The 13,547-nt window shown below is 41.4% G+C and overlaps 1 protein-coding gene across 1 annotated transcript; it reads right to left on the bottom strand.

Moving 5' to 3' along the window:
• Positions 1–416: 416 nt before the first annotated feature.
• LOC138611139 (zinc finger protein 260-like) lies at positions 417–13,344 on the bottom strand. The gene is given in 4 exon segments (XM_069684099.1): positions 417–1,832; positions 1,835–2,158; positions 2,161–2,310; positions 13,069–13,344. Coding segments are annotated over 4 exon segments (1,629 nt in total). The 5' UTR covers positions 13,238–13,344; the 3' UTR covers positions 417–846.
• Between the last annotated feature and the right edge of the window lie 203 nt (positions 13,345–13,547).

Consider the following 13,547-nt stretch of genomic DNA (forward strand, 5'->3'; position numbering starts at 1 on the left):
AGTCTCCCAGGTGCATTTAAGAGCTGCCGGTCGACCTGCACACTCTCGCTGCTCTGCTCGATCCGTGTGTGTGATGATCTGTGTGGCCGAATGACTTTATTTAGTTGGCTTCTGCCGTATTTTGTTTAGGTTTCACACCCTACAACAGGCACTATACACTTCCAATTCATCCAACAGCTGACACATTGACTGACAGACTTACACACCTCATGCCCTTTGTACCTTTTCATTCTGTTATTTTGTAATAAATATTTACTTTTGAATAATTTAAGCCGTGTATTTCCCTCTTTTGTCATGTCTTGTGAGCTGGGTCATGACAACCAGCTAGACACATTGTCAAAGTAGCATTCACTTCTTGTTTATTGTTTCATGTTAACTGGAATAGAGCAAAACAATGACATCTTGTTTAGTTTCCAACATATAAAGTAATTTATTCATAAAAAACAAACATCTGGTATCAGGTAGTACACCAGTCAATGCACTGATCTTATACCATCATTAATCACCCCCCACCACCAAAAATATCAACTGGTGACAGGATAATTATTGTGTGACGATATCAAACATCTGTGTGGTGCTGCTGGACAGTGTGATGTTAGTTAATGCTTGTGAAATGTCCACAATCAATATTTCTCCCACAGTACTACATTTTTAAAACCCTTTATTGGCCGATGGTATCACAATCAGTATCAGGAAGGAAAAAATGGAATCTAAGATTCACAAACACTGCCCTTTGTGTAAATCTTTTACTGCAAACATATCAACTAAATGATTTCTCTCCTGTGTGAGTAACACATGCTGAAAGTATGACCACACTCTGAGCAGCTGAGTGGTTTCTCACCAGTATTACATATCATACCACCGACAGGGACATTTCTCAGAGTTTAAACCTGACTGATGTTCTTTGGTCTCCTTCCAATCTTCCTCACTGTCTTCAGTCTCAGAAGAGTCTTCAGTCTTGACCTCAGTCTCTGGTTGTAAATGTCTCTCTGGATCTGAGTTCCTGGCTGGTTCTGTTCCTCCACAGTCCTCTCCATCAGCTCTTGTTTCTGCCCCTCTTTGCTCTTTAGTTTGGTTTTGATGAAGCTCTGAAGCCCGACCACCAACACACTTGTGTCTTGTTAACTGGTGATACCAAGAGAATCTTTGGTTGCAAACGCTGCAACTGTAGATTTTCTCCCCTTTGTGATGAGCCAAATGAATAGTCAGATAAGACTTTGAGGTAAATCTCTTATCACACTCGGAGCAGCTGAAGGGTTTCTCTCCTGTGTGAACTAACATGTGACCGGTCAGATTTCCCTTATGCTTAAACCTTTTATCACATTTGGAGCAGCTGAAGGGCGTCTCTCCTGTGTGAACCAACATGTGTTTAATCAGAGTTCCTTTTTGGTTAAATCCCTTACCACACTCAGAGCAGCTGAAGGGTTTCTCTCTCGTGTGAACTAACATGTGTTCCTCCAAATTTCTTTTTCGGATAAATCTTTTACTGCAAACAGAGCAGCTGAAGGGTCTCTCTCCTGTGTGAACTAACATGTGTTCATTCAGACTTCCTTTTCGTTTAAATCTTTTACTGCAAACAGAGCAGCTGAAGGGTTTCTCTCCTGTGTGAACTACCATGTGTCCCTTCAGATTTCCTTTTTGGTTACATCTCTTTCCACACTCAGAGCAGCTGAAGGGTTTCTCTCCTGTGTGAACTAACATGTGTTTGGTCAGGCTTCTTTTATTGTAAAATCTCTTACCACACTCAGAGCAGCTGAAGGGTTTCTCTCCTGTATGAACTAACATGTGTTTGGTCAGTTGATTTGTCCTTTTGAATGTTTCACCACACTCAGAGCGTGATGTGATTTCTTATCGTTCTTTGGTCCCTTATCTTTAATATTTTTCACAGAGTTTAAACCTGTCTGATGTTCTCTGGTCTCCTTCCAATCATCATCACTGTCTTCAGTCTCAGGTTCAAAAGACTTTTCAGTCTTGACCTCAGTCTCTGGTTGTAAATGTCTCCCTGGATCTGAGTTCCTGGCTGGTTCTGCTCCTCCACAGTCCTCTCCATCAGCTCCTGTTTCCATCTGTTCAGTTCGTCTCTGATGGAGTTGTGAGGACTGAGGTTTCTCCTCATCATCTTCACTCTTCACAGTGACAATAGTAAAGGGGAACTTGGTCCTTTAAGCTGCTCTCCCTCCTGACTGCCCCACTGTTCCTCCTGTTCCTCTTTAATGTGTGGGGGCTTAGTGTCCTCCTGGTCCAGACTGGGGTTCCACTCCTGCTGCTCAGGGGGAAGCTCCTCTTTTCTCACCAACAGCTGCTGGACGTCTGCAGGACACAGTGAACACAAATAAAACAGATGTTACAGAACACCACCACTACATGTTTAAACAAATCTGAAAAACTTTAAGATTGTTGATGAAAGACAGACTGAGCTCCACCAGGTGGAAGGAAAGGCTTCAGCATCACTAGAAACTGTGTTGACTGGCCATTCATGTAATAGTCCCTCAGCTTCAACAGAAACCAGGTGAGCCTCTCGTTTTTTTATGACCAACACTTTGATTTTCAATTAGTCCACATTAAACCTGTGGGAATTTTCCAGGCATCATTAAAGGGTAACTCGTCTAAATTTTAATTAATATGGGGGGGCAATTTATTTTATGACGTTTACTTGGTGAACCCCGGCTTCGCCCCTGGAGAGCAGAGAAGATCATCTTATCTTGTTGACGAAGGCCAGGTGAATGATTGAAGTACCATGTAGGGATGGGGTAGGGGGTTTGTTGATGTTGTATATAAGCTTGAACACTGTAACAGCAAGGGAGAGAACTGCTGTACTTCTAACCATGCTGCATGTAAAATGTAAGTAAAGAGACTTGATTCATAACATTGAGTTTGCTTGTTCTTCACAAATTATCTTCAGGAGGAGAATTTCCCTCACAAACCCACCGGGCAATTGTAGAAACAGAGAAGGGAACTAAACTAAAACATTAAAAAAAATCCAAAAAAATACGTGTATACAAATCAAATACAATGAAGTTGTAGAGTACAAAAAAACAAAACATAAAAAAAAAAAATAATAGCCAAGTAGCCTAAATACTTTCATAGCATAGAGGTACAAGGCCAGAACAATGTAGAGCATATTCAATGTGTTTCAAAATACAAATCAATCAATCAATCAATCAATCAAATTGTATTTGTATAGCGCCAAATCATAACCAGAGTCATCTCGAGACAATTTACAAAAAGAGCAGGTCTAGACCGACTCTTTATGTTATTTAAAGAGAGGCCCAACATGAATCACCATGAGTAGCACTTAGCAATATTGGGCACATTGGCAGAAAAACTTCCTTTTAACAGGCAGAAACCTCGAGCAGAACCAGACTCATGTTGAACAGCCATCTGCCTCGACTGGATGGGCCGAACATGGGATAGAAGGAGATGCAGGATAGAGACAGGCAAAGAGAGCAACAACAACATATGTTCTTGTTACCACAACAACATATGTCCTTGTTACCACAACAACATATGTCCTTGTTACATGAACAACAACAGACACATACTTATGGTTACAATGCCAATAATAGTGGTAGACTAGGGTGAAGATTGGCTAAATAAATAAATAAATAAATAAATTAGCGAGAGAAGCAGAGTAATGATAAAGGCTGAGGTAATCGTAATTGTAACATTTGAAGTCAACAGGTCTACTATTAGCATTAGCAGCAACAACAATGATACTATGGGGAAGGCTGATGTTAGTAGTTGTTGCAGTCGAGCAGGTCCACAGCAGCAGGTGGTCTGCAGCGACGATCCCAAGGAACCTTCAAGACAAGGGAGCACAAGAACTCCCGGGAAGATGTGTGGTTAGTAATGTTAATGGGACCAGAAGATACAGAGTTAATGAGCTGCATTAATATGACAGAGAGAGAGAGAGAGAGAGAGAGAGAGAGAGAGAGAGAGAGAGAGAGAGAGAGAGAGAGAGAGAGAGAGAGAGAGAGAGAGAGAAGCTTGGTGTGTCAGATCCCCCCGGCAGTCTAAACCTATAGCAGCATAACTATGGGCTAGTCCAAGCCTGAGCCAGCCCTAACTATAAGCTTTGTCAAAGAGGAAAGTTTTAAGTCTACTCTTAAAAGAAGAGAGGGTGTCTGCCTCCCGGACCTTGACTGGTAGATTGTTCCAGAGGAGGGGGGCCTGGTAATTGAAGGCTCTACCTCCAACACTACTCTTAGAGACTTTAGGTACCACAAGCAGGCCTGCATCCTGGGAGCGCAATGTTCTAGAGGGGTAATATGGCACTATGAGCTCTTTAAGATATGATGGTGCCTGACCATTAAGAGCTTTGTAAGTAAGAAGAAGGATTTTAAATTCTATTCTAGATTTTACAGGAAGCCAGTGCAGAGAGGCTAATACAGGAGAGATGTGCTCTCTCTTCCTAGTTCTTGTCAGCACACGTGCTGCAGCATTTTGTACTAGTGATACATTCAAATAAGAATCTAACCATAAGATATGGCTAAGGTATTTGTTCCATTTCACATTATATCTATCCACCTGATTGTTAATCCTAAAAGATAGCTTCTCCAAAGCAGCTACCGTTCCAAGCTGAGAGAACCATACATGTATTGGAGGTAGATCAACAGATCTCCACTATTTATAATAATAATAATAATAATAATAATAATAAATAAATATAAAAAATAATAAAATAATAATGTTATTTGTATAGCACCTTTCATACACAAAATGCAGCTCAAAGTGCTTTACAGTGTGGTATTAAAAACAAGAACACAACTCAAAGTGCTTTACAGTATGGTATTAAAAGCAACAGAAACTCAGTGGAAAATGTAATACAGATAAAAGTTACTTAAAAGGAGATCTAGAAAGAGGCAGAGAAATAAGAGCAGATGGTAATAAGAAAATAAAAACGTATTACATTAACTAAATGCCTGCCTAAATAGGTAGGTCTTCAGTTGATTTTTAAAGATTTCAACAGAGTTTGCATATCTAATGTCACTGGGCAGGGTGTTCCACAGTCTTGGAGCATAATAACTAAAAGCAGCTTCCCCACTCGTTTTGTGGGTCACTTTGGGAACAGTTAAAATACCAGCATCAGAGGACCTAAGGGCTCACGTTGGTTGATAAGGGGTTAAAAAGTCTGAAATATAAGATGGTCCTGTACCATTAAGAGCTTTATATGCAAGTAAAAGGACCTTAAAATCAATTCTAAAAGAAATGGGGAGCCAGTGCAGGGTAGCTAAAACAGGAGTAATGTGCTCTCTTTTCCTCGTCTTTGTTAAAAGTCTGGCAGCAGAGTTCTGAACTAGCTGAAGTTTCCCTATCAGCTTTTTAGGTAGGCCAGTAAAGAGGGCATTGCAATAGTCCAGCCTGCTAGTAATGAAAGCATGAATCAGTTTTTCTGCATCCTGCTTTGTTACAAACGGTCTTACTTTGGCCACATTTCTCAGGTGAAAGAAAGCTGTCTTGGTCGCCTTGCTAATGTGGGCTTCAAAGCTTAAATCAGAGTCCAAAATGACACCGAGACTTTTGGCTGCTGGTATGTTCTGGTGAGCAAAGTTCCCCAGCCTTTTTGAAAGTGTCTCTCTTTTGCATTTTGGTCCTAGAAGCAGTATCTCTGTTTTATCTTCGTTAAGTTTTAGAAGATTGTCACTCATCCATTGTTTTATTGAGGCTAAGCAGGCAGTCAGAGAAGATAGGGCATTTGGGTTGCTTGGCTCAACAGAAATGTATAATTGGGTATCATTTGCATAACTGTGAAAATTTGTATTGAACTTGTTGATGATGTGGCCTAATGGAAGCATGTATAAGGAAAATAGCAGGGGACCAAGACAGCTTCCCTGTGCAATACCAAATGGCAGGTCATGTTTTACAGACACATGTTCATCCAAACAAACATAGAAATTTCTGCCAGTTATGTAGGAACGGAACCAGTCTAGAGCACTGCCAGAAAGACCAACCCATCTTTCCAGACGATTTATTAAAATAGTATGGTAAATGGTGTCAAATGCTGAGCTTAAATCTAAAAGGATGAGGATCGACACTTGATTCAAGTCAGTGGCACGTCTAAGATCATTCACTATTTTGACTAAGGCTGTTTCTGAACTGTGGTTGGATCTAAAGCCGGATTGGAACTTCTCTAAAATACTGTTGTCGTTTAGAAAGGTATTAAGTTGATTAAAAACTGCTTTTTCCAGAACTTTGCTTATAAAGGGGAGGTTGGATATAGGTCTGTAATTAGAGAGGATGTTTTTATCTAGATTTGGCTTCTTTAAAAGAGGCTTCACTACTGCAGTTTGAAAAGTAGTAGGAAAGATGCCTGTTCCTAGGGAAGTATTGATTATCTTTAGGATCGAGGGAGACAAGCTATCATATACACGTTTGAAGAAATTGCTGGGGACTGGATCAAGAGTGCATGTGGAGGAGGATGTTTGAGCCACAATGTTACTGAGGTCGTTATACGAAAGGCTGTTAAAACATTTAAACACTGGAGGGTGGCTGTGGGGGGTGTCAGCAGGTTTATCAGCTGTTCTATTAATGTCTGACCTGATCGTGGCAACGCTGTCATTAAAAAAGGTGGCAAACTCCTCACAAGTCTGAGCAGAAACCTGCTCGGAGTGAAAGGGAATGTGATTTAATGATCTATCGATGGTTGAGAATAGGTAGAGTTGCCACTATTCTCAGCTATAATCTTAGAGAAATGGGTCTGTCTCTCAAAGCGAACACTTTTGTTGTACGTGGCATTTTTTTGTTTCAGAATATTACGGCTTTGTTTTTCTCCATATTCGTTCAGCTTTCCGACAAGACTGCTTTAGTGCACGGATATTTTTGTTCATCCAAGGCTGCGCTTTAATTTAAGACCTTTTTTTTGTTTTCATAGGAGCTACATTATCAAGTATATTAGCCAGTTCACTGTTGAAGGCATCTACCATTTCATTTAGAGGATAACTAAAGATATTTTGATGTAGAGAATTTGTGAGCTCAGTAAATCGTAGTTCTGCAGTGGTATCTAAATGTCTTCTTTTAATCATGGTTTCAGAGTGATTTCTTATGGTGTTCAATGAGACATTGAAAGATACACAATAATGATCAGACACATTGATATCAGACACCACTAGGTCCGTGACAGTGATTCCTCTGCAGATAACGAGATCAAGAGTGGGTTATGGGTAGGGCCTGTAACATGTTGACTGAGTTCTAAGCTGTCCAAGATGTTGAGGAATTTTGTGGCTTTGAAATCAGATAAATTATTTAAGTGGATATTAAAATCACCATTTACAATTATTCTATCGTAGTTAGTGATAGTGAGTGACATAAGTTCTGAAAACTCTGAGAGAAAACCTGTCCATAGCTTAGGAGGGCGATACACTGTAAGTATGAGTAACACTGGCTCAGCCTTTAAAGTAAATGCAATGTACTCAAATGTAGAGAAATCACCAAAGCTTACCCTAGTGCAACTGAATTTGTCTGAGAAAATGGTGGCAATTCCACCCACTCTTTTATTCTGCCTAATAGAATGAAAGAAACTGTAGTTGGGTGGACACGTTTCAACAAGGACTGCAGCACCATCAGAGCTGAGCCATGTCTCTACAAGACATAGGAAATCTAAGTGCTTATCTGAGATCAAATCATTTATTGCAAAGGACTTTCTGTCTGTGTAATCTTGTCCTATGCTGTGATCTCTGACTAGCAATTGGGATTATGGGCATCGAAGGCATCTGAGCACAAGGGGGAGCTAGTGAGTTTATGCCTGAATGGGATGATGGCGGTGGTTCAGGTGTGTGTGATGTAAATAATCAATCACGTGGGAAGGACAGTGCTGCATGCTGTAAGTTGGCCGCCAGCATGCGACAGCCCAACCTGCTAGGGTGAAGTCCGACATGTGCGTACAGAGAAGAGCGCTCCCAGAACAAATCAAATTATGAATGTAACCGATGTTGTGGGTATTACAGACAGATTGGAGCCAGGTATGAAGATTCAGGATTCGGCTAAATTTCGCAGATCCTCGGCCCAGCGTCGGTACTGGACCGGAGATGAGAGCGGACTTTCCGGTACTGTTTAGCAGTTCAAAGAGGAGAAGGAAGTCGGCTTTTGTCAACTCAGATTGCTGATGGACAGTGTCATTTGTGCCGACTTGGACTATTATTTTCGTGATCAACATTAACAAAGCGGATGTTTCTAATTATGGAATCACCGACTACTAAAGTAGTAGGAGGGATGAGCGGAGGCAGAGAGGATGGACGTGGAGAGTACTGTTTACTGGTTCTAGTTTTGGAATCACCGACAGTCAGTGAAGCAGCTGGAGGAGGGGGCTTGGAGGACTGGACCGAAGAGAGGATTCCAGGACGGGCGGTGGACTGCCTGCAGCCGGGTCGTGAGGAGGGGGCGTGTCGTTTGGGGGGAGACCGCTCCAGTTCGGAGACCTGGACCAGAGAGCCGGTGACAGGGCGGGGGGTGAACTGGATGCAGCCGGGTCTTGAAGAGGGAACATGCTGTTGAGAGCGACGGTTAACAGGAGATGCGGACGGTTTGGACACAGCTGTGGAGAGTGGTGGCGGCGACAAGGGGCCATCAGAAGATGAGGAGATATGGCAGCGAGTGAGTGGTGGAAATTCTTGCTCGTCCAGGATGGAGAATTTATTGTTTGTGGTCAGCTGAAGGGCCCGAAGAGGAGGGGAACGAAAGAGGCACTTCCCACCATGTTTACCCTTACGAACAGCGGTCCATGGCTCTTTCTGATCAGGGGTGGAGCTAACCGGAGCCTTGGGTCAAGCTCCCTGCTGGAACCAGCGGTCTGCCGCCTCTGGACAGGGGAGTATTTAACAATGATCTTCCTACCCAACATAATTGCTGTGTGTATCCAGTCCACTAGAGGCACAGGAAGGGTGCTAAGCGGGAATGGGTTCCCCAGAACATAGAGACTAGGTGTGTAAGGTATATCTTGGCCTATGGTCTGCCTTATATTTTCATGAATAGCACACCATAAAGTCTGCGCCTTGGGACACTACCATAAGAAATGATTAAGTGTAGCATGATCATCCTCACATTTCCAGCAAGTTGGGCTATCTCTAAGTTTAACACAATACAGTCTTGACAGTGTCCAATATACTTAATATTTAAATTGTTATTTAAGTCTAGTTCTGAGTTTGCGTGTCATTCTTTTTGAATTGCATAAAATTGTTTTCCATTCACAACGCGTTCCATATACCTCAGAAGTCATAACTCGTAATCACACCCAACAAGAAAACCAAATTGGACGCCTCCAGCAAAACAGTTACTGCGCTTACTCTCTTGGAATACAGACAACTACAGAACAAATATGGGGTCCACAACATGTCCACAGATAGAAATTGGTCAGCTAGATGCTGGAAGATGGGTTAAGATAGAAGTTAAATTTGAAAATAGAGGACAATCTCTTCCAAACCCATCGTATGTGAAGAAATATCAGATGATCACCAACACTCTCTGGTAATTGAGCAGTGGTAAAGTATACCAGAGGAAGGCTGTCACAGAGATAGCTCTCTATTTGGAACCAGGATGGCCTGGTGAGCCCTTCTTAATCATTTTTTGTTGATAAATTAGGCCATTGACAATTAATTGGGTGGTTCTCTTTGTTTTTCCAAAATTCCTGCTTAAAAAGATTTTTTGATGTTCTATTTTTTTTTTTACAGTTTTTAACAGTGATCGAACACAGGCTGTCACATTTTTTTAAGTTCCTTGAATGCATAACCCTAACCCTAACGTTAAAATTGTTTAAATTAAATTGTCTGCCTATTGTGCAGCGAACTCTTCAATTGTCCTCTTTTCTTATTTTACAGCTAAATATAAAAGGTATTGTAATCAATACAGTAGTATACTGTAGGTTATACAGTAGTACTGTAAAATAAATGACAGTAAAATTTCCATAACAGTAAAATACTGTACTTCGTTATACAGTATGCCAAAGAAAACAGTACAATGCTGTACTTTATTTTACAGTATGATGTAACTACTGAAGTTGGTTTTACGATAATTTTAATGTGCTATAAAATACAGCAACTACTGGATAATTGTTGCCAGTAAGTTACTGTTAATTTAACATTAAACATTTAACAGTGTTGTTTTTATACTTGGGCTGTTTTCATTGATATTATTTAGTATTGTTTTATTGTAAAACTGATGGTAAATGGTAAATGGACTGTACTGATATAGCACTTTTCTAGTCTTTGCGACCACTCAAAGCTGCTTTTACACTACATGTCACATTCACCCATTCACACACACATTCATATACTAATGGCAGAGGCTGCTATGTAAAGTGTCAATCAGTTATAAAATAATCCTACATTGATCCCCAGGGGGGAAATTTTATATGTATGCAACGCTTTCTTTTCTGTCACACTGCTGTGGGCTGGGAGAACAGAGTTTTGTCTTTCTGCAGATACAAAAGGAAAATAACGAACTGAATCTTGAATGTTATTGTGTCACTGAAGACACTGAACTAAAATAACATCTTAAAATAAATGCATATGAGTGCATTAGTTGGTTTTATTCTTACCTTTTAGAACAAACCTTTGCGGTCAGCATAGGTAACTACTCCTCCTCTACCACTAAAATTACCTGTGGTGTACCGCAGGGTTCAGTTTTTATTTTCAATCTATTTGCTTCCTCTTGGCCAAATAATTCAGCGCCACAATGTCTCCTTTCATTGCTATGCAGACGACACACAGATATACCTTTCACCGAGACCCCGGGACCCTAGAAGCCTAGCTGCTGTCAAAGACTGTCTCAGTGACATCAACTGTTGGATGGCAGAGAACTTTCTTCAATTAAATAACTCCAAAACAGAAATAATACTAATCAATACAAACAACTCCACCCTCTATATCGACAGCGGCCTTGGCACCCTGTCTACTAATGTAAAACCTACTGCCAGAAACCTTGGTGTAATATTCGACTGTGATCTTACCTTCGACAAACACAAGAAAGTTGTACAATCCTGCTTCTACCATTTACGAACCATCTCAAAAATAAAGCAATAATTACCCAACCGGACCTTGAAAAAATAATCCATGCACTCATCTTCTCCAGATTAGACTACTGAAACTCCCTGCTCTCCGGAATCAATCAGAAATCCCTCTCTCGCCTCCAAATAGTTCAGAATGCAGCAGCTAGGCTTCTTACTGGTTTTAACAGACGACATCACATCACCCCCGTCCTGGCTTCTCTGCTGGCTTCCCGAGCACCGAGTGGTGCGAAGGCCCTATTGAATCTGGTCCGTTTATTATTCTTTATTTCTCGTGCAAAGTAAATCACATATTTGGCGGCTTTAGCATGCCCCAAAACTCAGACGCGGCACACACATCAGGTCTGGCGAAAAATGTGATATTTTGTGGGTTTCGCTGATGACTGTCACTAAATGGCTCCATAGCGCCCCCAAGCAATTTTCAAAACGCCCCCTCCATGGAGGTTACTTTCACCGAGGTGTATGAAATTTGGTATGCATATTAAACAGGCCAAGACGCACAAAAAAGCCTCTTGCACCCATACCTCAAACCCAACAGAAAGTCAGCCATTTTGCTTTGAATTTCAAAATAAAGCCTATTTTTGCCCATTTACAGGGTCCCTACTTTTACGAACTCCTTTGATTTGATCCTTTTCAAAGTGAGTCAGTGTGTTGACAAGACATTGATGATTAAAAGTGATCCAAAAAATTGAGTTTTCGTCAATGGGGCGTGACCTTGGTGGGGGGTCAAAGTCTGATGTTTTTTTGGCAAAATGCCAAAAACTGAAAATCACTGTCACTCTCATATACAGTCTTCTATCTTCTTCATATTTCACATGTATGACAAGAGTCCCAGCCTGAACACGATTACAGGAAAATATTTCCCATCAGGCCTAGCGCCCGCTACTGGCAACAGGAAGTGACATGTTTTACTCTACAAGCCCCACCTCCAAGGTTGTAAAACATATTAACCTCAAAATCATGTCAGGAAACTCTTAAGACCTTGATTAAGGTTTGTGAAAAGCCTCGCTGAGGTTTCAACCGAGGGCGTGACCCTGGCGGAGCGGCGAATATAACCTTGATGCCATGATGCCTCGCCATTACATTTAGCCATTGATAACTCGCCTGTACTTCATCCTGTCTGCACCAAATTTCACATGGTTGATAACAGTCCCGCCCCAAACAGATCTACACATTCCTTTTATGGCCAATTCTATAGCGCCACCATCTGGTGGCAGCCGGTATCAACTCTCATATACATTGTCCAATCTCCTCCAAATTTCACTGCTTTCATGAGGGTACTGCCCTGAACACATCTACATATTCATTTTTCTCTCAAACTCATAGCGCCACCTACTGGTAAGAGCCAGTACTACTTCTCATATACAATGTTCAATCAGCTTCAAATTTTACATGCATGATGACAGTCTCAGCCTGAACAGGTCTGCATATTTCTTTTTTGTTCATATTAATAGCGCCACCTACTGGTAAGAGGCAATACTACCTCTCACATACAATGTTATATCAGCTTCTAATTTCACATGCATGATTATAGTCTCGGCCTGAACAGATCTCCATAGGAATTTGGGTGATGCTGATAGCACCACCTACTGGTGCACAGCCCCTGGCTGCAGCACATGCTGTGGCTCATTCACACTCTGCTGCTGCGACATGCCCCAAGGCTGACTCGCACCCCGCCCCAATGTGGTCACGGGTGCGAGGGCCCGTTCAATGCTGCTTGCAGCACCAGTTATTATTATTATTGTTATTATGAAAAGTCTAAGCACTGGGCCACTCAACTGAAATGTAGACGGCTGCTATATTATCACAGTGTGTCCCACACATGGACCATACCTGGGCCGGCCGCCTAAGTACGGTATTGGTCCGAATATGACGCTTTTTTTCCTTGAACTGATAAAGAGGGATCATCTTATATTCGGGGTCTAGACTTTCAAATGCCAATATACGTTCACAACAGTAGACAATACTACTTACCTGTAAAGCGAGTGTACCCTTAGTCGAAGTAATTTAAAAAAACAAAAAAACAAACAAACATGAATCTGATGTGTAACCTGAGTAAAAAACATACCTACCTTCTCTCCGCAGCTTTATTTCAGGTGTTAAAATCACATCCAGCTGTTTTCTTTGGCGGTGGAGCTCCTCTTCGTATCCGGATGTTGTTGTTTGTCCTGCCTCGTCTCTGATAACCGCAGCGAGCAGCCGCCGTCTGAATAAATCTTTAAGATCCTGAAACCCTGACATTTTCCACACAACCAAGAGTCAAAGAAGGAAAAGAAAACTAATCGCTGACGTCTTCACTACGATTACTCTGCTCCTGTAGGACGCTAGCACATCACTACATGCTAACTGTGCTCTGCCGGAGAGAGTCTTTGAGACCCGGAAACAGAAACACTTCTTCTTCTTCTTCTTCTTCTTCTTCTTCTTCTTGTGTTTTTTCTTGGCGGTTGTCAAACAACGTTTTGGTGCATTACCGCCACCAACTGGTATGGAGTGTGGATCGAATATCTAAATTTACCATATATCCCAATAATAATAATAATAATAATAATAA

This window comes from Semicossyphus pulcher, unplaced genomic scaffold, assembly GCF_022749685.1.
Source record: "Semicossyphus pulcher isolate SPU_LCO1_2020_fin unplaced genomic scaffold, fSemPul1.0.p SCAF_11, whole genome shotgun sequence".
NCBI lineage: Eukaryota > Metazoa > Chordata > Actinopteri > Labriformes > Labridae > Semicossyphus > Semicossyphus pulcher.